At 35.3% G+C, this 24,988-nt stretch overlaps 1 protein-coding gene across 1 annotated transcript; it reads left to right on the top strand.

Annotated features, from left to right (window-relative positions):
* Positions 1–803: 803 nt before the first annotated feature.
* On the top strand, positions 804–20,823 carry LOC144964225 (sideroflexin-5-like). Its single transcript, XM_078898239.1, has 12 exons — positions 804–1,115; positions 2,105–2,173; positions 6,872–6,976; positions 7,343–7,397; positions 8,610–8,635; positions 9,151–9,261; positions 9,720–9,785; positions 11,703–11,793; positions 12,632–12,747; positions 13,488–13,573; positions 15,306–15,423; positions 16,017–20,823. Exons 1-12 carry the CDS (start codon positions 1,035–1,037, stop codon positions 16,092–16,094), a joined length of 1,002 nt encoding a protein of 333 aa, XP_078754365.1. The 5' UTR covers positions 804–1,034; the 3' UTR covers positions 16,095–20,823.
* The last annotated feature ends 4,165 nt before the right edge of the window (positions 20,824–24,988 follow it).

Below are 24,988 nucleotides of genomic sequence, written 5' to 3' on the forward strand. Positions count from 1 at the left end.
GAAACAGTGGTGGATGTTGAAGTATTGGTGATGGTGGTGGCGGTTGTGCCATTGCTTCTGTTGCTGTTGTTGGTTGTGGTTGGTGGTGGTAGTGTAGTTGATGATGTTGTTGATGATGATGATGATGATGATGATGATGATGATGATGATGATGATGATGATGATGATGATGATGATGATGATGATGATGATGATGATGATGATGTTGGTGGTGGTGGTTGCGGTGCTGGTTCTGGTAATAAGGAAAGTAAATTTAGTTGGTAATTTTTTTTAAAATCATCACAAGTATAGGCGGTTGACCCTGTTGGCGAATGTAAAAAAAATTGTTTAGGCGTTTGCTGGCCACAACACTGGATGGACGATGACAATTTTAAAGGGTAAGTATGTAGATTGTGACGGGAGTCGAGAAAGGTTGGGGGGGGGGGGGGGGGGTATGAATGAGGTGAATGAAAATAAGAGGGAGAGGGAGATAGCAAGACTGAAAAAGAAGAGCTTGAATGGATTCATGTTTAGTAAGGAAAAAGCACGTTGTGAGGTTGGGTGATAAAGGGATGAGGAAGCATTGTTGTTTGTCGGACGTGGTGTTGCATTTTACGGCAAAGATTGTAAATAGCAATTGTGAATCATACTATCTAATGGCTATTATTTGTTGTCGATATCAAATGGCGCTTTTAATAGATCGGAATGCTTTCCGTCCTATCTCATTACCTATCGTGACAAGAGGCAGATTAATCTGGTTTGGTCGATGGGTTGCTGAAGTAATTTAAAACCCTCATACTCAGATAAAGCAACTTAGCAAGTTCAGGAGTCATGTGATCACGAGGTCACTGCCTTCGGGTTACCCATCAGGATCAAAACATTGACTTATTTAAAGCTCAACAATAACACAAAGTTTCCTTACTGAACTTACTGTTAAGAAAAAATACAAGATCGACTTGTAGTGTATGAGAATTAAAGGATAGACTTGTGTTTCTTTTATTCCAATTCAGATATTTTGTTCTATATTCCTTCTCGAAGATTTGCTAAGACTCATCATGGACCACACTGTGGCATTCGCCAAAAACGGACAGTATCCACCTTTCCAGTTCCAGTTAAATCAACCCAGATTTGATCAGGTGAAAGTTGATGGAATTATTATTAATTAAACAAAAGAAAAAATAATGCACCTTTTATTACGCATTTGTGATATTTTGCAAAGCTTTTGTCTATTTTTATTCTGAAAATCTTTTGAAAAATTACAACAAAAGAAGAAGCACGTTGCTTTGCTACATCATAGATAGATGCACACCCGGACCCTACTCTACTACTCCTCTAGGGCCCTACTCTTGAAACTCGAAATTATTACAATTTTGGTGCAAAGTATAAAACCAATACAATTATACTAGATCCACATCTCCTCACCATGCAATTGTCCTTCAGTCTCTCGGACTCATAAGGAGCCGGATTTTAACACGGTTTCCTGAGCGTTAAAATTTAAAAGATTCTAGCAACAATTGTTTGCTACCCTCTGTAACTGTATAGGACGCCAATCTATAGCAAAGTACGTTCCGCCAGCTCAACTAACCATTCACTGCTCGGTGGACAGAGGAAATCTCAACTTCTCGTGGGATCGATACTGTCCTCTTTGATTGCGAGGCGAGTGTTCAACCAACTGAGTAATCGGGACCCTCATTTACACATAGTTGCCAAGAAATCATGAAACTGATAAATATCAAATGGCTTCTCACTCCTTGTTTCAGTTAAATTGTTTGTCCTGTGCAGTCCTGATAATTAAAAGAAAAAAATATATAAAAATTCGACAATTAGGGTATTACGGTAGTGCTACTTTCATTCCTTTTCCCCACTCATTGCTTATTGAATAACCTACCAGCTATCATCAGGCTTTTGGGTAATATTAAGACTTTCAAAGATGTACTTTGGACTTTTGGAAGTGATTTTTATTTTTCCTTTGATATACAAGATCTGCAATGATATACTCAGTTTATTTATAAAGAACAAGAACACTTGACAGTTAAAAAGTAATATATTAAACTACGAAAGCCAACATAATTGTTGTGCCAGACATAGTGACATAGGACCCCTAATCTGTCATGCTTTTCCACAGTCTTCATTCTCTGGTCGGCTGCGACATTTTTTAGACGTGATCGATCCACGGACTCTCTTCACAACATCTGTAAGTAATATATATAATATGTGCGGCTATGTGGTCTTGTGGTATGACACTCTCTTTAGGATCGGAAGGTCCTGGGTTCGAGCCTCACTCGTCGCATAGTTGAATCCTTGGTAAAGGCTCTTTACTCACATTCTCTCACCGTACTCAGTTGTAAAATGGGAACCTGGCCATTAACAGTGTTGTCTTTGTCCGAATAAATTGTAATATTGCTTTACAGGCGTCATGTCCCGTCCTAAATGTTAAGTGTTGCTGTTGGCCAGGGACCCCCTGTAAAGCGCTTTGAGCATGTTTAGTGGATATTGCACGCTACATAAAAGCCCAATTTATTTATTTTTAAATGTACATTTAATCTTCAAAGGTTTTTATATATGTCAAATTTATTAGGTGTCCTTATGAAATAGTTTTTATAGTTTTTTTTTTTTTTTTTGTTGTTTTGCAAGAAGGCACGCACTAAATTCAAGAGAAGTAGTCCTTCAGAGCCATAATGCCCATGGAGCTTGAGTTTGTCCCAGTTTCTAGTTTCTTCAGCGTGCAATGGACAATTTCAATTGATTACTACCTTTGAATTGAATGCTAGTCCATTGTAAAGTACTATCCACCAGATCTAACAGACCCTAGCTACCCAAATCATTACTGGGTGGACAGGGGTCAGAAAAAAATCTTGACTTCATCCAGGATCAACTTTGGTACCTTTGCATGTGAAGCTAGTGCTCTACCAACTGAACTATTTGGGCCCCACTAACCTCAAGATAATAATTATGTAGTTGGATTAAAACAATTTATCCTTGTTGGACCATCATCATCTTCATCATATTGTTTCACGCCAGTGCTGGATCCATTTCATAGCCTCTGGACTGAAGGTTCTTAAGTCAGTGTCAGTGCACATCAGTCCCAAGTTACATTCCAAGAGGATGTGTTACATAGACTGCATTGGTTGTCCTCACATACACTGACTGTCCATCGAAAGTCGCCACCTTCACATGGTCTGCGCACTTTCCCCCCCACTTTAGTTCTTGCCCAGTTGAGTGTCATCCACTCTCACCTGGATAGTTTTGTTCCACTTGGGAGGTTTTCTGTCAGACCGTGGATGGCGTCATTGTTGTAGCTATCCCATTCTCTCCAGGTATGGACTATATACGTGGCTGCATGGTCGGGATGAATACTCTCAGACTCAGATAACATAAAACTACTACTTGAATTTAGTCTTTTGATTGGGATGGTATCGTCATAGAGAGGGTGTCTAGTGTCACTTTCTTATTTGTATTTTTGTATTTTCGTGTGTGTCCCCCTCCTGATAAGTGGCGGTGCTATTCCCGAAAGGGAATCCTGCTGGTACGGGTGTTGGTTTCAGTGTCCCTGTTATTATACTGCAGGTATTGTCAAGTTCAGGGTCAAAAGTTTGGCATGGCTTTATCTTGACCAAACAGGAGAGCGATACTCAGCTGAGATGTAGAGCGCTAATGCTGTTATCCTTAGAGTTTCTGGGTCCACACCCTATTTGGTTTTTTCCAGTAGGTTGTTCCTTGAGGCTACTTTTGCTTTCATCTGTTTGTATGTTGGGCGAGGGATAGGGTACAATCCAGTGTAACACCAAGATAGACTGGGAAAATGTTATTTTCCAGTACCACTCCATTCCGGGAAATATTTGGTATCCAGTTTGCTTTGTTGTTGTTTAGATGGAAAGCACACATTTGCGTTTTACCTTGGTTCACATTTAGAGAGTTTTCTGTATACAGTGGACTCCGGATAAGACGATGCCCAGGGGAGCCGAGAAAAAAATCGACTTATCCGAAAATCAACTTAACCGGAGTGTAACCAAATGAGAAAAAACGCATGTGAACAAAGCAAACCAATCTAGAATAAGTATGTCCCTTCATATCGCGCGGTCTCTGTAGTGGTCATCAGAGGCTCCTACCCCCAAGAGCCCCATAGAGGAATCAGAATACAAAAATCGTAATTTGAGATAAAAAAGCGGAATCAACTTACTGTTATTGACTATGACATGCTTTGCAACAGAAAATGTAATAGACAATCCAAAAGTACTCAAATGATTAAAAATATAAAATGTGTAAAAATGTACAGATTGTGTAGACTAAGAATGGGGTCAAATAATAATAGAGGACACACAGGTCCTGGCCGTCTGAGAGCAAAGCATTGAATGGATGGATTTAACCTTGTCAGGACCCTCCCCCCACCCCACACACACACACCGAAACAAACAGACGCGCGTGCCGGTACACACACACTTACACAGGGCTAAAACTAAATAGGGAAAGAAGCTGACCGTACTCAATAATATTATTACCGAATGAAGCCAACATATAATATTACCAAGGTCATTGACCTCACAAATTGGAGTCACCATAATGTTAATAATACTTCGGTCAACCCCCCTCCCAAACATATAATATTATCCGACATCAGCAGCACACACTTTGAAGGGACTAATCAGACACACAAAATGTGTGTTGATTGACCATAGGAGATGCTGACGAAGTAAGCCATAGCTCACTTTTTTTTCACTAGAGAATTTTTTTTTTTAATTTTCCTCGATTGGAAAGGTGAAAAGCGGAATTTTTGCCTTGAATGCGGAATGTATACCAATTAACTGAAATTATTCCGCGAAAAGCGGAAGAGTAGGAGCCTCTAGGTCAAGGACTTGTAGACTTGACTTGAATTCTTGATAAAATTGATACTAATTAAGAGCGGCATTACATGGGATGGCCTGGGATTAGAACCAAAAAAATTTCTTGAACTTGAAGTTGCGACAATGTAAAATTTGAGATGGAGAAATTAAAGTTATTCAATACTGCTTATGTATATTGAACACGGACGTCAGGCAAAGCACCTACATCACGTCGATGTGCGCCAATCGTTCACGGATATTCTTAACCACTGAAAATTCTTACTGGTACCTTTTTTAACCAATGGAAATACTTGTTTATTTGTGATTTTATTGTAGTCATGAGTGATAAGAACATCGACTTAAGCGACATCGACTTATGTGGAGTTTTTTTTTTTTTTACTAATGTTACATAGGACGAAGGGGGAGGGACCAAGAAAAAAAATCGACTTGGGTAAAAATCGACTTAGGCAACGTCGACGTATCCAGAGTGCACTGTAGTACTCTTTGAGTATATTCAGAGATGCAGAGAGTCTGTCTTTAATGGTTTTTAAGTCTCTGGACTGGGTTGCCAGGCACAAGTCATCTGCATACAGAAATCTCCTTATATTTTTATATTTAGACTGGTCATTTGTGACGATGTTTAATAGAGTTGGAGCCAGAAGAGATCCTTGTGGGAGGCCATTCTTCTGAAAGCGCCATCTGCTTTTTCTCCCGCCCATTTCTACAAAGAATCTTCTGTTGGTCAAGAGGGATTCTATAATCTTTACAATCTTCATGTTTGGTCATTGTTCTTCAGGACTGCTTTGATGCATGTAATTGTGGAGTCTAGTTCAAAGGAGAAACCCTCCCAGTTGGCTTTCCTGCAATTGAATCTTTTTCTGGGCATTGACTTCATGGGTTTTATTACATCCAAGTCTTACAATAACACCAACTGGTCTATATTTGGGATCTGGGGATTGAAGCACCAACAGTTTTTTCAAAGCTGTGGAAGTGCTTAGGGGATACAAATATCAAGTCTGTGAGTTATATATCCTCCTTTCCATCTTGAGCTACAGAAGGAGGGTTTGTCTTTAGCATTATGCCATATTGTCAGATTATACTTGAGGGCCCATGTTTGTACTGTGTCACCATCACTGTTTTTACTATAGCCGGTGGTGCAATAGCTGTTGATGTCCTGTATTATGACTAAAGGTTTCTGATTTTGAAAATCTATATCGGGCCGTGTGAACGGGATCGGCGGTGGCTTGTATACAGAGATGATGTTCAGATGTATACTTTCCACCATTAGGATTTCCATTCCATCCAGTGACAAATCTTTGCTGTTCAAGATGGTGGACTTGTCTCGTGTGTATATGGCAAATCTGTGGACTGGATTGCCGTGTTGAATAATCAGGTGAATGCCTGGGATGTCAGCTGTCATTCCCTTGTGCATGTCTTGAAGACAAATTATTTCAGTCTTGAGGACTGCAAGGATTTCTATTTTTGATGTGAGATTCCTTCTGCATTGAAAGACACGATCTTGGATCCTACCATGGAAGAGGCTGAAGGGCCATCTTTTTACCACTTCTACCATTGACTAGTGTGTCTTGTAACAATTGGTTCTCCCTTTGAGAGGGATTAACAGAGGCACGACGTGAATGTTTGCTACATGCCCCCTCCTTCTTATAAATTAGGGCCCACTGAGTATTATCCTTCTTGAATGATACTCAGTGAGCCCTAATTTGAAATTAATTATTGAAATAAAATATAGGGATTACCCACAACAGCATTTGAGGTGCAGCTTTGGGTATTATCATTTTCACAAAAGTTTTTGCTACAATCCCATAAAACTCAACGTTTCCATCAAAATTGCCCAGTTGCACGTGTTTCCCCCTCCTTTTCATTACTGCATGACCAAGTTGCCAATCAACACTTTCGATCCAAAGGCAAATGACTTACTCCGACAACATCCATTTTTCAAACTAAGTATTGATTTATCATTGCAATGGTGAATATTAGAATTACAATTTTTTAAATCCCTATCTTGTAATGAATATATAATGTATCATGTTATTAACATTTCCGACTTTCAGGAACAGCTTAAGTCTTCGCTTAAATTGTTAGATGATTTTAAAGAAGGACAGACACCATCTGGAACGACTGATGAGGACTTGTGGAAGGCACAAAAGATAAAGCAGGTCACTAATGACAATATTGAAAATATTTAGTAGGATTGTAACTGGTCAAAATATACTATATTGCAACCTTATTGAATCATTTCATTAGATGTAAGATTTATTTATGCATTTATTGATGTGATATTTATTTATTTATTTATTTATTTATTTATTTATTTATTTATTTATTTATTTATTTATTTATTTATTCATTCATTCATTTATTTGTTCATTTGTTCATAAATTGTTTATTTATTCTTTTATTTCTTATTTATTTATTGTTGTATTTATTTATTTATGCTTGTTTGTTTATTTATGTATGTATTTATATTAATTTATTATGATGAAGAAAGAAAGAAATCACATTCTTGTCTCATTTCATTACAGGCTATGATTCACCCTGACACAGGAGAGAAAATCTTTATGCCCTTTAGAATGTCAGGTAATGACAACAAAATTAAATGTAAAGTATTAGAGAGACTGTTGCTAGTTTCATTTTTTGTCATAATAATATCAAAGACTTTATTCTGCACATCCAGTGATGTATGGCTTCCTGTCGATAAACAACATTTTTGAAGTTCTTTCCAACCTAAAATTTATATTACTTGTTGCCAAATAAGCGAAAGTAAGCCTATCATAATGACCCAAATGGACTTTTAAAAAGGGGATAAATCTGTTGATTAATGTTTGAACAACAAACTAAATGTTTGAATGCATAGTTATCAATAACAATGAAATAAAGACTTTATATGACAAAATCTGTCCCAGAAATTGTGAAAAAAATATGTCATCAAACAAAAGCTTTAGAAGCTGGTCAATTAAAGGAAAAAGACAATTATTTAAAACAGCAAATGGAAACTTATTATCAAAGACAAGACATAAACATAAGTTGTCAAGTAGCTTTTAGCGATGATGTTGTGTTACTTCTATTATGTAAACCGTTTGAAATTCTGATAAATTGGTCTACATGCAGTTGTCTAACCAACAAAATTATAATCTATGGAGCTGGTTGTAAATCATGTCAATATTTGGTTATTTATATTGTTTTGTCTTGAATCAATCGTCAAGATTGTGACTCAGTTGGTTTTTAAAAATTTTCACGAATGGCTGTTCACGCCGTGTGGCCAATTTAACTTTTTTTATCTTCGGTTATGCTGTGAATTTGGTATTTTGACTTTTGATTACTACTTGATAAATTCTGATTTTTAAACATGTAAACTAAAGAACAAGTAATTTCCTACAGCTTTTGTTCTCACATAAAATATGATTTCTCCATACCTGACTAAATTATGCTTTATGTCGCCACTACCCTGACAGTTTCTACAGTCCTTATTTCACAACGAGTCATATTTAGTTTTAGTTAATTACACAAGATTAGTAAAATGAGAAGATTTAATAATCACTGAAAAGATAGCCCTTTGCTTGAAAAAAATAAATTATAAAAATTACAAACAAAAAATTTGGAGATAGGGAAAAGAACTGGGCACTGTATAGAATAATCATCAACTGTCTTTCAATCGTAAATTAGCAATAGATTACAACACTAATCATTTCATGATATCTGTCATCATTCACATTATCGCACTGATTGATTTTATTAACCAGCCCATTATTCATTGCTTTCTGACTCAATGATTCATAATTTGGATTTCAGGATTTGTTCCATTTGGCAGTCCAGTGGTGAGTATACAACACATTGATTTTAACCCATTTTATATGATTAGTATATAGAATTTCAGGATTTCAACTTCAGGAATGTTTTGAAAGCCATATCCAATGTAAGAAACTCAAAAGAAGTCCTTCAGAGCCTTATGGCTGATGCTAAATAATATGTATTTGATAATATATATATATATAATATATATATATATATATATATATATATATATATATATATATATATATATATATATATATATATATATACATATAAGTCAAGGAATGCAATTGTAAAAGATAAGTTCAATAGGCAACAATTATAGCAGTTAGAAAATATTATTTGACATAAAAATTGAAACATAGTGCACATTTTTTTTCAAAGGTCGGTTCTCAAAATTGTACAAAAAATTTAAAGATAAAAATCAGCGCTTTACAACCAGTTAATGTCCTATCCAAAAGGTTACCAAAAAAATCGTATTCATTCTCTTATTGTCATTATTTTTTTTTAATTATTTTTTGATCCATGTTCTTCACAGGTTGTTGGATTGCTTTTGCCAAATCCAACCCTGAAAGGAGTCATCTTTTGGCAATGGCTTAACCAGAGTCACAATGCATGCGTCAATTATGCAAACAGAAATGCTTCAAAGGTGACTTTGTTTATTTTGTAACTCTTCTTCTTTTAAAAGTAAAAGGAAATAGATTAATAAAGCATATTTATTTCGATGTAAACCATTTATCATATTTGACATGGCTACAATTTTTGAGCAAGCCCATTATGTTTTATGTTTTTACTTGATCATTGTCAAGGCTAATTTTTCCCAGATCAAGCTGAATAAATATGATGGTTCTCTATTAGTTAAGGAAACTTGAATGACGGGAAAGGAAAATTTATTGGATTTTGGTTTTGTTTTTATTTTCATAGATACTTATGTATTCTTATCAATTTTGAATTGTATAAATATTCACTTGGAGGGATCGAGATTTTGTTTTTTTTAGTCATTATGTCTTTCTGATTTTTTTTTTTAGAAAAAGAATGTTTTATGTGAGGAAAGTGATTTTTTTTCATAAGTTGATTTAGTTTAATTGTTTTATTGTATTTTTTCAGCCAACACCCATGAAAAGATTTATTATGGGTTATGTGGGAGCTGTGACCACAGCTGTCTCAATTGCTGTAAGTGATAACTTGATATTAATTTCATCCTTGATAAAAATTTAAAGTTGATAATGTAACCTTTGTATATGTGATTTTAAAAAATCTTTTAGGTTAATTTCGGTTATGTGGTCTTGTGGTATGACACTCGCTTTCGGATCGGAAGGTCCTGGGTTCAAGCCTCGCTCGGCACATAGTTGAGTCCTTGGAGAAGGCTCTTTACTCACATTCTCTCACCGTACTCAGGTGTAAAATAAGTTTCTGGTCGTTAACAGCGTCGTCTCTGTCTGAAAAAATTGTAACATCGCCTAACAGGCGTCATGTCCTGTTCTAAAGGTTAACTGTTGCTGTGGGCCAGGGGCCCCTTGTAAAGGGCTTTGAGCACATTTAATGGATTTTGCGCTGTATAAAAGCTCTTTTTTTTTTTTTTTATTTCCAATGATGAAATGAACAGAACAGCATTGGCAATCATAGCCCTAAATATAGTAAGACTTTTGTAGAAAATTTCTAGCACACAACCTAAGGCCTTTCAAATAGAGTGAAGTACATAAAGTGGGATCACAAATAGCCAGTGGTAAAAAATTAAGGTAACAGTAACACATTCAAAGGTAACTGCCCTAGATTCAAGATATGTCTCAGAATTAAGTTTCCCTCTTCTATAACTTCGCTAATAAGCAACTTAGAACTGCCAAAATTTGAGAAATATGGCGTCATACCTAAGAAATTTTTATGCCAAATTTCAATGATAGTTGGTATTGTGTCATAAAGCTGTGACGTGGCAAGTTTGTTATACTTTTGTTCCTTGTCCAAGTGTAATCAAAGGAAAATGACAGAACAAAACATTGATGCAACCTTCTCACACTACGTGTATGAGTTGTCATCAAATTTTCAACTCTTCTCGGCAAGTCTGCTGTCGAAATTCACAGAGACCTTTGTACAGTTTTGGAGCACAATGGCCCTTCAATTCAAACTGTTAGAAGGTGAGTCAGGGAACTTGAAGATGGGAGATCTGACATGCAGGATAAGGAACTGGGAGACCTCCTGTTGTCACCTGTCGTGATACTGTTGTGAGACCGAGAGCTGTTGTGGAAGAAGATTCAAGAAGGGAGAAAAGTGAACTTGTTGGTGTGTCCATTGCAAGGAGAATGGCAAAGAAATGCTCACATTAATTTAATGGAAAGTTTAGATGTAGAAAAAATGCAACATCATGTATTTTCAAAAAAAAATTGATACAGGCAGTACGGTTTTTTTTTAAAAAAGCAGAGACACAATAATAAATTATCAATTCAAACATCAAGAACAGACACTTGCCTACAGTCTTTCTTTCCCTCTGCTGTTTGTTTATAGAATGAACTCCCTCAAGAACTGGTTAAGATGACAAATAACACAAAATTTACAAAAATATTAGAATCGTGGAAAAATGACAAATTCTAATACTATCACAGAGTGCATGTCGAAATTTGTGTTTGTGTACATATGTGTGTTTGAATTCATGAAATTGTGAACCGTAGTCTGAATCCTCTAATTACAAAGACTGGGAAGTAGAAGAAGTAAGATGAGGCTCCACTTATAAAATTTCTGCTCTGTAATATGATTGTAGATGTAAAATTGCCCATTCGATGGATAGATAAAATGGTGGGAGGAATGGATTAAGGGATAGATCGAGCATGATCATCATGCCTCATCTTACTTCTTCCACTTCCCAGTCCCAGTAGAATTATATTATAAAATAATGTTTCCCCGCGTGTGGTCATTGCTTGATTATTTTGGCCTGCATCACATAAATAGTTGCTCAGGCATTATTAAACCAAATATTAAATCATGAAAAGTGATCTTTTAGTTCTTGTATAACGCGATCTCCTTCTACTAATTAAGAGAAAAGAGGAGAAAAATACAAAAACTCTTATATTTCATGAGCTGTTTCCCTTTTACTTTCAGGTTGGTTTGAATGTTGTTATTAAAAGGGCTAGCAGTTTTAAACCAGCAACAAAAAATCTCATCCAACGATTTGTACCGTTCCCTGCAGTAGGTAAAGCCATCTTTTATTTTTATACAGTAATACAATCATATTCATGCCTTGTGGAGATTTCGATTATTTTCATGTTTGTTCCATTTTTGCTTGACTATTAAAATTCTCTGTTTTTAAGATTGACTTCAAATGAAAACTGCCCTTGTGATTATCTCGCATTTTCTTATTTGTTTCTCTTTCATTTTTTGACAATTTATGAATGGTTCACTTCATTTGAATTTAAAAAGTCTTGTTATTGTGGTCTGCCTCTGAAGGCCAATAATTTTATGGACCCTGTCCTCCGCACTGACAAGGATGTCAAATAAAGAAGCACCCTCATGAAGTTGCTGTGCAAAGAAGGGGGTCTTGATAGGTACTATAGTGGCATGAACCACTACTCAGTCTTAGTTCCAGACCGGGATTGACGAAGCTTTAAAGATGGTAGACAGTCTCACATGTAGTGGGTGATGTGGGGAGCATTTCTCATTGACCTATTTGTTGAAAGTCAAGTAACATCGATATTGGGAATTCCCATTACCGGGATTGGTACCGAGAAATGCTGGCATGGCCCGGGATTAGACTCGACCGGTTGACATCACACTTCTGATCAATTGATGGGATGTCATTGGACAATTATCTTGCATTTTCTTTGACTGTATTTTTTAATGCCTTATTACAAGCAATGTAATGAGTTGTATGAGATTTATTTGTGAGAGTTAAAATGACTCTGTAACCATGTTATTTAATTTCAGCAACACGTTGTTGGGTGTTTCATTTTGAAATGATGATTTCCCAGGAAAAGGTCTTTGTTTATGTTCAAATAGTCAGATATGGTTTTGTTTACATATTTCTCAAACAGCTGCAGCCAGTACCTGTAATGTTGTTTTGATGAGAAATAGTGAACTCTCTGAAGGAATTGAAGTGATTGACAGAAAAAACAATGTCATAGGAACATCAAAAATTGCGGCAAAAAAGGTTTGTCTATTCAATCTGTAAATGATTTCTGCAATTTCTATAATGATTTGGGTATTTTTTCTTCTCTTTATTCCCATAGTGGGCAGGGAGGTACATACTGCGTCTTCTATCCCCTTATATCTGTTTTCTAACATGCTTTCTGTCTTTGTCTTGGAATGAGATTACTTGGTTTTGTTCTGGCCCTGGCTGGGAGGGAAACAGTCAAATGCATAGTTGTTTTGGGAGATGATATTCTTTTCCTTGTAAATCATCTCTCTGTTATGTATTGTTATATTTGTTATTTTAAATGTATAATGTAAGCATTTGACTGTATTCCTCTTTGTTGGATTTTGTTCTTGTGTCCGGATGAGACTTATAGGTGATCTCAAACTAAGTACATTAGTGGTATGCTCTTGGAATCTACATCTGATCCCTATTTGTTCCCAGTTCCCCTTTGTCTTACTTTCTCTTGGTTGCTTTAATTGTAATTCTAGAACTTTTTACTATCCCATTTTCTTCCTTTTTACTGGCGCTAATATAACCTAAATGTGTTGCAAGCGCCGTAAAACCCTTAATAACAACAATCTTCTCTTTATTGTTAAATGCAGAGGGAGGGGGGGGGGGTAAAAATGAATAAACGACATTTAAATTAATCAACTGATTCCATTCATTAAACCTTTTTTTTTTCTGTATTTGCTCGTTAAATATAACCACAAAGGCTAGTTATTCAACACTGAGTTTGAATTTCCTAACATTCACAGGCCCTTCAAGAAACTGCTGTAACGAGAATGTTCCTTCCTGCCCCAATCCTCATTATTCCACCAGTAATTATGGCTGCTTTAGAAAGGTTGGTAAAATATGATATTGATTAGTGTCAAATGGTGTAAGTCATCTGAATAGAGTATATTTCATTCTCTCTCTCTCTCTCTCTCTCTCTCTCTCTCTCTCTCTCTCTCTCTCTCTCTCTCTCTCTCTCTCTCTCTCTCTCTCTCTCTCTCTGCGAGTGGTTGGATGGGAGCATCACCCTTGAATCATATACCTATGAGGTTCGTCATGGGTGTACGATCCGATAGTGATGTCGTTTCTTCTTCTCTTTACTAGCCTATCCTGCTTCTTTGGTTTGTGATTGTGTTTTTGACAGGGGATATTTTTTTTTCTGTAAATCTTCTGCCTGTTTGTTCTTGGTTATTCATAATTTAGCTTATGATATCTTTAGGTTATGATTTTGATTTACATTTGTACTATTTTTGTTGGATTGCTTGTTTTTTTGTTTCAGCGGACTCTCATATAACCTCAATTGTGTTGGAAGAGACCTAAAGCAACAAACAAAAAATCTCTCTCTCTCTCTCTCCTCTCTCTCTCTCTCTCTCTCTCTCTCTCTCTCTCTCTCTCTCTCTCTCTCTCTCTCTCTCTCTCTCTCTCTCTCTCTCTCTTTTTTTTTTTTTTTAATGTTTTTTTTTTCTAAAAGTTCAAACTATTTTTACTAAGTTATTGGATTCCAACCTTGTCCATGTCAGTGGTGCTACTGTCATTTCAGGATATTATTGTCAAAAATGGTTGATTGAGAGGACCTGTCTGTATTATCATTGTTAAAGTCACATATAGATGGATGTTGCCTGGCAGACATGTTTTTTTTAAAGATTTTTGCTCATTCCCTTATTTTTGCAGTCTGTTTTTCTTTGTGTTATTCCTATGGTTCTCGTCTGATCCTGTTTCATTCCTGTCTTCTCAACAGCTCATCTTTAAAAGTTATTCCTATGTAAATTGACTAGATTTTAGTCGTCTACTTACTCTGTCCAAGGCAGTCTCGTCCATTACCAAATTTTAGGCAGTTACTAAATGGAATCAGTTTTTATGGCCTGTATTTTGGATATATATTGTCTCCACAATGTGTTGGGGTAGATAGCGATCTTTCTTAATCAGTCACATTTTTCTATTTTTAACCTTTTTTAGGATTTAGTAGTCATTGAATTAAAACACAATTTTGCTTTTACTTGTCAAAGTTATGAGTGTCAGACCATTGAATATTCGTTGTCCATTTTTTTATGGAATATATTTGAAAATTCCTTTTTATTTCAATGTTATGAGTGGCAGACCTTTGTACTTCTGCTGTCTCCTTAAATTTAATTTTACACAATTATACTACCTTCAAATACATGAAACTGGTTCTTGAACCAAGCTTTTTGATGAGCATAAGAAAAAAAAAAACAGGACCGGATTTATCTGAACGTTGACTTTTGACAGGAAATTAAGTGAAATAAATAATTTCATTTTCCTCCCTCGCTGACTCCCAGGTTTTCTAAGTGCTTCTAATTGTGAATCTAGAATTGTTTTTACTATCCCATTTTCTCCCTTTTTACTGGCGCCGAATTGACCTAAATGTGTCGCAAGTGCCATAAAACCTTTAAAAACTCAGATGCCATAGGCTTTTTATTTTTGATGGACATGTAGTCAACAAAATTCAGTTAATCCAAACCTGGATCCTTTGATAAGTCAAAACCATAAAGATTAAATAAACTTTCACAGCATTGCACGATACAATATTATTATTTATTTTTTTTTGGATTTATTTTTTTCAGGATGAAGTTTCTAAAGAGGAATCCCAGGCTTCATCTACCATTGAACGCTTTGGTTGTAACATTATCCTTTGGGTTTGCACTACCTATCGCTATTGCTCTCTTCCCACAGATGTCTCAGGTTTTTGTTTAATTTCATTTTATACAGATTTTTTTTTACAGTAATAAGTCATGTTTAATCAAAGTTAGGCTAATCAAAAATGTATGTTTATTTTCGATCCTTTTTCTTTTCACCATATGCATTTAAAAACTGTAAGTGGTTCATTCACAAATCAGCCATGCTATAAAGATGGTCTAATACAACAGAAGATTGATTTAACCTCAGAGTGATGGGTGATGGCTGGTGTGCATGTATAGGAGTTTGGAGGGGGAGGGGGGGGGGGGGGGTTGTTGGAAGAGATTTACGTTGTGTATTTTTTATGAGATCTAGATCACGTGGTGGGGTGACTGATATTGAGTGTGAATAGTGCCTCTCTATATTGTCTGAAGCTATTAGGTGATGTTTTCATTTAAAGCAGACCCAGAGGTCAGAGATTCGATCCTTGAACCATTAAATTGTTGATTGACATATTTGTTCGCATAATATTTTATAGTCCTCAGGTGTAGTCAAGCATGTCACGTAATCTCACGCCAATTTCTCCCACATACAATTTGTAGCATCAATTTTTAATTTGAATTAAAACACTTACTTTTATATTTTTATTGTAATCACAGATTGACACATCAAATTTGGAGCCGGAGATACAAGCTAGGACGAGTGACAAAGTATTGCTTTACAATAAAGGATTGTAAATTGAAAAGGAGGGGGCATAAAATGTGTCACATCCATTCAGCCTTTTAAAGTCATTCTCAACCTGCCCTGGACAAGAATGTGTTGTATCAATTTTCAGGAATGAATTTTTGACTTAAATGATTATCTTATCTCATAATTTTAGGCTATTGTAACTTGCATTATCTTTAGCTTGTAAGTGGAATCGGGATTGCTGTGATAAGATGTGTCTGATGAACAGTTTAAATGATTAAAGATTGAGTACACATTCCTTAAGTGACAGAAAAGAGCGACTTGATAGGGTGCAACCCTTAAATAATTATATTTTCGGGACCTGGGAAATTATTTCATTATCTAAGGGTGTTGTTTTTTTGGGGTGTTCTCAAGATGGCGGAAAAAGGGAACGTAATTAGACTTTAATGTGAACCGTAGACCACTGATTATGATTAGTTGCATCACAACCACATGAAAAAGTTTATTACTCCAGATGCCAAAGAGCTTATCGTAGTATGGGGTTAATTAGGCCACTTTTCTTGACAAGATTAGTACATCCATAAACGTTTTTTTCTTCGAAATCTTATTATGAGTGAAAATACGACTAAATATTGTTAGATTTTGAAGAAAAAAACAAGTTTTTGGTATACTAATCTTTTTCAAGAAAAGTGGCCCAAGTAACCCCATATTACAGTCCAATTTATGCTTTAACTCTTTGATGCATTATATTTTCATTGTTTCAATCACAATTATTAGAATTATTAGACTGAGTGGTCATCTCATTGGTTGGAAAAGAAGCGTTCTCATTGGCTTTGAGTAGGACCAAATAAGGCATCACATTGGTCAGAAAAAAAGTAGAATTTTTGTATCAAATGTTGATTTCAGTTACCAATTATCACTATATCGATGTTACTAAACAGGTTTTTTATACTATGCATGACGGTTTATTGAGGTTTTTTGTACTAAAATTGTATATAGCAAAATAATTTTGACAGGGTGCTATTTCACTATTGTATGTTGCTATTCAGGGGTGTCGTTATCAAGATATTGCACCGTAACTTTGTTTTACCCCATATATTGAAGATTCCTTGGAACCAGAAAATCTATCTGGTTGTATGAAAAATAGTGTATACTGTATATGAGAGTCCATATATGAGAGAAGACATAATAATCAGAACGTTTTATTTTGTTTGTTTTATATTTTTTAATTGGGGGGGGGAGGTGTCTTCCGACTTATTTGCATTCACGTAAATATGTCTTTCAATAATGCATGTTCTACCTCCAAATAATATCATAATTTTAATAAAATGGAACATGCAATGTCTTCTTTATTTAAAATTTCAATGCTAACATTTTAAACATTGTTATATAATTAATTTTATTCTTTTTGTCCGCCACAAGTGTTTCCCCTTTTAAGAGTAAAAGCCCTCATATTTTTATATAAAATGTTATTCGATTCCGCATAGTAAATGTCAGATCGAATAAAAAGGCAGTCAACAAGTTTTCATAAAGAAAATATAAAGCCTTACATACTTTTTTTACATTTAAAAAAAAAGTTTTTATTTGGTTGAAGTTGACATTTTATTCATTTGTGTGTATGTGAGAGAGAGGGAGAGAGAGAGAGAGGGTGTGTGTGTGTGTGTGTATGTAAGAGAGAGAGAGGGTGTGTGTGTGTGTATGAATGTTCATTCCAATTTTTAGCATGGATTGTGAAGAGTGAGAATTTATAAATGTCGGTCTCTTTCAGTTGTTTTTTTTTTAAATCATTGGCCATAACAAATTAGTGGAATATGACTGTGACGTGGTTAAGAATTTGGTAAATCTCATACACTTCATGTCAGTCAGTCATATTGGTTGATGGTTGGAAAATGAGAGATTGTGCTTGCAAATCGTTTTGCAACTATGAATAATTTAATTTAATGGATCTGAATGTTTTCAATCTGTTTGAAACGTTGACTATATCTATGCGTTAGCTCATTTTAATCTAATCCTTGTTTCCTGATTTTCAACAACCAATTATTGTACTGTAACAGATGTATTATTATAAATCATTTATTTAACCAGAATAAGTAGTTTAGTTTTTAAAGCGTTGAATAAATACTCATATAAACTTTGTAGTTAGAAATTAAAAATTGTGATCTGATTGTAGAGATCATGTGGTGTTGGGTTCATTAAACATTCAAATATATATTTCTGATGAATTATATCAACGATAATGATGATGATGATGATGATAAGGGTGAAACAGTGCATATTTTGTAGGACATTGAAAAATTCAAACAAGTTTTGAAATAGTTACAGATAATTTAAAAGCTATGCTTGACAATTTTATAATAGTTTTATTGCCAAAAAACTTTGCAACGAAATGCTGATATTGATGACTACAACAAAATAAAAAGTCTAGGCAGAACACAAGCGAAATGTGCTGCTACAGTGTGTCGAGGCATTGCTTGTAATAATTATATTAATCAATGCTATTCTTCAGGTATTCGGAAATAAATGTTAATTACCTTCAATCAATGCTTTAAGCATAACTAATATTTAAAGAGATCTCTATAGAACAGTTACAGTTATGCTAAACCAAATAGATACATTTTCAATCGTTCATTTGAGTTAAGTCAATATTTTTAGGGGCGGATTGTTTTGTTTGGTTATTTATTCACTCTATAGTCATTCGTGTTTGGTTTCCTTGTTGGAACATCTTTTAAAATGTATTTAAGAGGTTTTATCCTTTCATAATGAGTTTTTCCTATAATATCTAAATCTTTGAAATGTTGTGAAAAACAATGTCTTTACTCTCTTGGCAATCATTACAGCGATTGGTGATTTCTGTGCAAATATTTGATGATTTCACTTTTATTATTATAATGCATGAGTATAAATAATCTTAATTCCAAAATTCCTCTTGCTATTTTCACTGCGTTTATGACAAATTGCCTTATTCAGATATTACCATCAGTGCCATAAATGAAAATGAGGATTTCAATTGCAAGCGTTTGAAAGAGTTTTGAATTTTGGAAAATGTTTCTTTTTGTGGTTTTTGTTGGGTTTCTTTATTCTTAGTTTCGAAGGTGAAGTAGGTGGGTGGAGGGGGGGAGGGGGGAATTATTTGTGAAACAAATTGTAATATTGCGTCACCTCTTCTTAGATGTTTTGAAATATTAACTTGATGAAGTTAAATCAAACTATTTAGTGCTTTTTAAAATATTTTCTTCCATTCTGTTCAATTTTTTAGTTGATCATTGCTCAAACTTGCAATACTGATAAATTATTTTCTATCTCGCATTAAGCATGTCACACTGTTGAAGATTGAAATTAATATGTTTTTTTAATCGAATGTATATTTTAAATCTATTTTATTTATAAGAAATAATGAACTTTTGTCTTGATTTTATGTAATTAATTTTAAGCATCCAGCATTGCAGTTTATATTACAATGTGAGCGTTTGTTGTATTTATGTGTTAATCATTATGATTTTGTACTAAGCCAAAACAGAAAAACAAACAAAAATACAATAGTCCTTCAGAGCTATTAGGCCCATGGAGCCGGAATTTAACCCAGTTTCTATAGTATGAAATCGTCAATGGCAATTGCTTGCAACCCTTTGGATAGAATGCTAGTCTACTGCAAAGCACTCCCGCTAGATTTAACAGATCCATCTACCCAATGACTGCTGAGTGGACAAGGGGGTCAGAATCTCAACTTCACCCGGGATCGATCTCTTTTTTTAAATAAATTTTTTAAAATTGAGCTTTATATAGTGCAATATCCACTAAATTTGCTCAAAGGGGTCCCTCTAGGTGGGGATCCTGACCTCCCATAGCGGGCAGGGAGGTACATACTGTGTCTTCTATCCCCTTATATTTGTTTTCCAACATGCTTTCTGTCTTTGTCTTGGAATGAGATTGCTTGGTCTTTTTCCTGGCCCTGGTCGGAGTCCTGGCTGTGAGGGAAACAGTCAAATGCATAGTTATTGTTTTGGGAGATGATAGTTTTTCCCTTGTAAATCATCTCTCTGTTATCTATTATTATATTTGTTATTTTTAATGTATAATGTAAGCATTTGAGTGTGTTCCTCTTTGTTGGATTTTGTTCTTGTGTCCGGATGAGACATAGGTGATCTCAAACTAAGTACATTGGTGGTATGCTCTTGGAATCTACACCTGATCCCAATTTGTTCCCAGTTCCCCTATGTCTTACTTTCTCTTGGGTGCTGTAATTGTAATTCTATAACTTTTTACTATCCCATTTTCTTCCTTTTTACTGGCGCTGATATGACCTTAATGTGTCGCAAGCGCCGTAAAACCCTTAAAAACCTTTTTTAAAAGGGGGTCCCTGACCAACAGCAACATTTAACATATAGGACGGGACATGACGCCTGATAGGCGATATTACAATTTTTCGGACAAAGACAATGCTGTTAACGGCCAGGTACTCATTTTACACTTGAGTACGGTGAGAGAATTTGCGTAAGAGCCTTTTCCAAGAACTCAACTGTGTGCGGAGCACGAGGCTCGAACCCAGGACCTTCCGATCCGAAAGAGAGTGTTATACCACTAGACCACATAGCGGCACAATTCTCAGTCCCTATGCCTGTCAAGCAAGTGCTTTACTAACTGATCTGTCGAGACCCTGTGCAAAAATCAAAATACTTAATATGTCTGTCACTATAAGAATCATGATAAACTGAGCAAAAAGTATTATACACTGATATGTTAGGTTATCAAAATTGAAAATACAACTTTGGTATGAACTTCTTTTGAATCCTTTGTATTTCAATATTTTTTTTAGAGCGTTTGAAACTGTTAGTGTTAGGTGCATGGATAGTTGTTTTTATTTATTTTATTTTAATGATTGAATGAAGGTTCTCAAAGAAAATGTGGCGGAAAAATATATATTGATTATTCACACTACAGTAATAATAATAGTAATAATAATAATAATAATAATAGTAGTAGTAGTAGTAGTAGTGGTAGTAATAAAAGTAATAATGATGAAAATGATAATAATTATAATAATGATAATGATAATAGTAATAATGAAAATAGTAATGATATTAATTATGATGATGATAACGATAATAATGATAACAATAATAATAATAATACAGTCCAAGCCGGTTTATTTGGACAGCTCGGTTCCTGTCAAATCGTCCCAATGAAGCAGTGTTCCAATTTAGCGACAGCAATGAAATTGAACAATTTTTCAAATTTACCATAGTCCACTCTGCATTTATCCAGACTTGTCACTGGCAATACAACTTCTAATTGCCCAAATAACGAATATGCAACTCATGACAGTTGCATAGGTATTCAGCAGATTAAAAATGCATTGTCTACCCACTCGTTCCATTGAACAAACAAACCATTTGGTGGTGACAGCCTTAAACAAACAAAGCCACTCATTACGTGCGGCTATGTGGTCTAGTGGTATGACACTCGCTTTCGGATCGGAAGGTCCTGGGTTCGAACCTCGCTCGGCGCATAGATGAGTCCTTGGAAAAGGCTCTTTACTCACATTCTCTCACCACACTCAGGTGTAAAGTGAGTACCTGGCCGTTAACAGCGTTGTCTTTGTCCGAAAAATTGTAATATCGCCTAACAGGCGCCATGTCTCGTCCTACATGTTAAATGTTGCTGTTGACCAGGGACCCCTTGTAAAGCGCTTTGAGCACATTTAGTGGATATTGCGCTATATAAGAGCTCAATTTATATATTATTATTACCCATCGCACCATTGAACATAGCTTCGTGGTCATGCACATGACGATGTCAGTCGATGACACTGACAGGGATACAGGTCAATTCTATCGTTCACATCTCTGTGATGACTATGACTAAACGGTTCGACCACAAACCAGATTGACTATCGCGATAGACATTAACAAGGGATACAGGTCAATTCTATCGTTCACATCTCTGTGATGACTATGACTAAACGGTTCGACCACAAACCAGATTGACTGTCGCGATAGACATTAACAAGGGAAACAGGTCAATTCTATCGTTCACATGTCTGTGATGACTATGACTAAACGGTTCGACCACAAGCCAGATTGACTGTCGCGATAGACATTAACAAGGGATACAGGTCAATTCTATCGTTCACATCTCTGTGATGACTATGACTAAACGGTTCGACCACAAACCAGATTGACTATCGCGATAGACATTAACAAGGGATACAGGTCAATTCTATCGTTCACATCTCTGTGATGACTATGACTAAACGGTTCGACCACAAGCCAGATTGACTGTCGCGATAGACATTAACAAGGGATACAGGTCAATTCTATCGTTCACATCTCTGTGATGACTATGACTAAACGGTTCGACCACAAACCAGATTGACTATCGCGATAGACATTAACAAGGGATACAGGTCAATTCTATCGTTCACATCTCTGTGATGACTATGACTAAACGGTTCGACCACAAGCCAGATTGACTGTCGCGATAGACATTAACAAGGGATACAGGTCAATTCTATCGTTCACATCTCTGTGATGACTATGACTAAACGGTTCGACCACAAACCAGATTGACTATCGCGATAGACATTAACAAGGGATACAAGTAGATTCTATTGTTCACACCTCTGGGATGAGGTACGACCACACACCTGGTTGACCGTCCCGTTAGACTAATTTGCATTTCATGAATCATCATTTTAAATGATTGAAGACCATGAAAAGGCTCTTTTTGGGGAACAGTCATTGACAAATTTTGTCTCTATTCAGCATTTAATGTTATTTGTATTTGAAAAATCTATGTTGGATATCATCTAATTAAGAATCAATTGTTATTTATAATATTATTTCAAACTTTTACCTTTAGGAATTTGTATCTATGTGTGTGTGTGTTAGTTTTACCAGACGTGTCTTATTGCAATGGCTCAGTATATTTATCAATGTAGTTTGTTGTTTTATTTTCAAAATCCACAAACCACAAAGTCAGTCAATACACAGCTGAAATTTTTATCTATTTCCTATTTGTGTTTTTTTAATGACTTATGTAATTCGGTTAGATCAGTATTGAATCAAATGTTTGTCATATTATGTTTATAAAATGGATCAATCTTGATTTCATTATTTCAATATCATTCCGATTTCTGTCTCTAAATTTCATAGATATCCGTCTTTCGTTGTGTACTTTATATTTTAAATGTTAAAAATGTACTTTTGTTATATTTTCTGGAATGGTTAAGTTATTATTTTGATAATCAACATAACCTACCACATCAGTATTGAATGGGGCTCTGTCGCACTATCCATGTACAATACTTTTATGAACACTGTTTCACAGGACTGTAGGATGAAAAGTTGCATGTTTTTTTCAGTCGCTGAAATCAATGTCCGTACTAAAACTAATGATTTTTGGATTTGTTACACTCATTGTTATAGTACCACAATAGTATTCTAGGGGGATCCTGACCTCCCATGGTGGGCAGGGAGATCCATGCTGTGTCTTCTATCCCCCCATACCCGTTTTCCAATTGTTTCCTGTCGTTGTCTTGGAATGAGATTACTTGGTTTTGTCCTGACCCTGGCTGGAATTCCTTGGCTGGGAGGGAAACAGTCGAATGTATAGTTGTAGTTTTGGGAGATGATATTTTTTTCCTTGTAAATCAGCTCTCTGTTATGCATTGTATTATGTTTAGTTAACAAATTATATTATATGATTGGTAAACATTTGAGTGTATTCCTCTTAGTTGGGACCTGTGCTTGTGTCTGGATGAGACTTTTAGGTGATCTCAAACTAAGTACTTTGACGGTGTGCTCTTGGAATCTACGTCTGTTCCCTATTAGAACCAATTCCCCTTTGTCTTACCTTTTCTTTTGTGCTTTAATTGTAATTCTAGAACTTTTTACTATCCCATTTTCTTCCTTTTTACTGGCGCTTATATGACCTTAATGTGTTGCAAGCGCCGTAAACCCTTAAAACAAACAAAACAAAAGGTTCTGTCTTGGCCCTGGCCGGAGTCCTGGCAGGGAGGGAAACAGTCAAATGCATATTTATTGTTTTGGGAGATGATATTTTTTCCTTGTAAATCATCTCTCTATTATGTATTACTATATTTGTTATTTTGAATCTAAACATTTGAGTGTAATCCTCTTTGTTGGATCCTGTGCTTGTGTCCGGATGAGACTTATATGTGATCTCAAACTAAGTATATTGCGGAAACTATTTCTCATCCCTATTTGTTCCCAAATCCCCTTTGTCTTGCTCATTCTTGTGTAATTTAATTGTAATTATAGAACTTTTAACTCTCCCATTTTTTCCCCTTTTTACTGGCGCTGATGTGACCTAAATGTGTTGCAAGCGTCGTAAAGCCCTTTAACAAAACCATCACCGTATACAGGTGTGGAATGAGTGTTCAATTATCGGTGTACCGGTGCTCACGTGAAATTAATAAAACGTGATACACATTGATGTTCATGAGCTGAATAAAATTGGTGATTTTTAATTACCTGTACCTTGCTGGCTCTATGGTTTTTATTAAATATGCCTGCATGTTATACTTCTTGATTTAGAAGAAGCATTGCATAGCAGTTAAACCTTAAAAGAAGGAAACAAAATTGTAAAAAAATCATATAAATAACCAGTCAATAAGAATGTTGGATCGTCATTGGTCACCTCGGTTGTGCCTAAAGTCTTCATACCTAACATTAACATTCCTAGATGAATTTTACACAGAGCATCATTCACAAGTTAAAATATCCAACGGTCCAATGCATGTAACATTAGATATTATTTAATAATAATAAGTGATTTTGAAAATCATAATTATATCTTTTGTTTGTTTTGTTTGTATGTTTGTTTATTTATTATTATTTTTTTTGTTTTTTGTTTTGTTTGTTTTTTGTTTGTTTTCGTTTTTTTTTTTTTTTTTTTTTGAATATACATCTAATCAATATGGCAA

This window comes from Berghia stephanieae, chromosome 2 (assembly GCF_034508935.2).
Source record: "Berghia stephanieae isolate SIO BIC M18660-M18661 chromosome 2, UCSD_Bste_1.3, whole genome shotgun sequence".
Taxonomy (NCBI): domain Eukaryota; kingdom Metazoa; phylum Mollusca; class Gastropoda; order Nudibranchia; family Aeolidiidae; genus Berghia; species Berghia stephanieae.

What these genes read in the sequence shown, in the direction of transcription:
- LOC144964225 (XM_078898239.1), top strand. Translation starts at nt 1,035, where the DNA reads ATGGACCACACTGTGGCATTCGCCAAAAACGGACAGTATCCACCTTTC. An exon ending in GGACTCTCTTCACAACATCT is followed by an intron (nt 2,174 to 6,871) that starts GTAAGTAATATA and finishes TCCGACTTTCAG; the next exon opens with GAACAGCTTAAGTCTTCGCT. An exon ending in TCTTCCCACAGATGTCTCAG is followed by an intron (nt 15,424 to 16,016) that starts GTTTTTGTTTAA and finishes TTGTAATCACAG; the next exon opens with ATTGACACATCAAATTTGGA.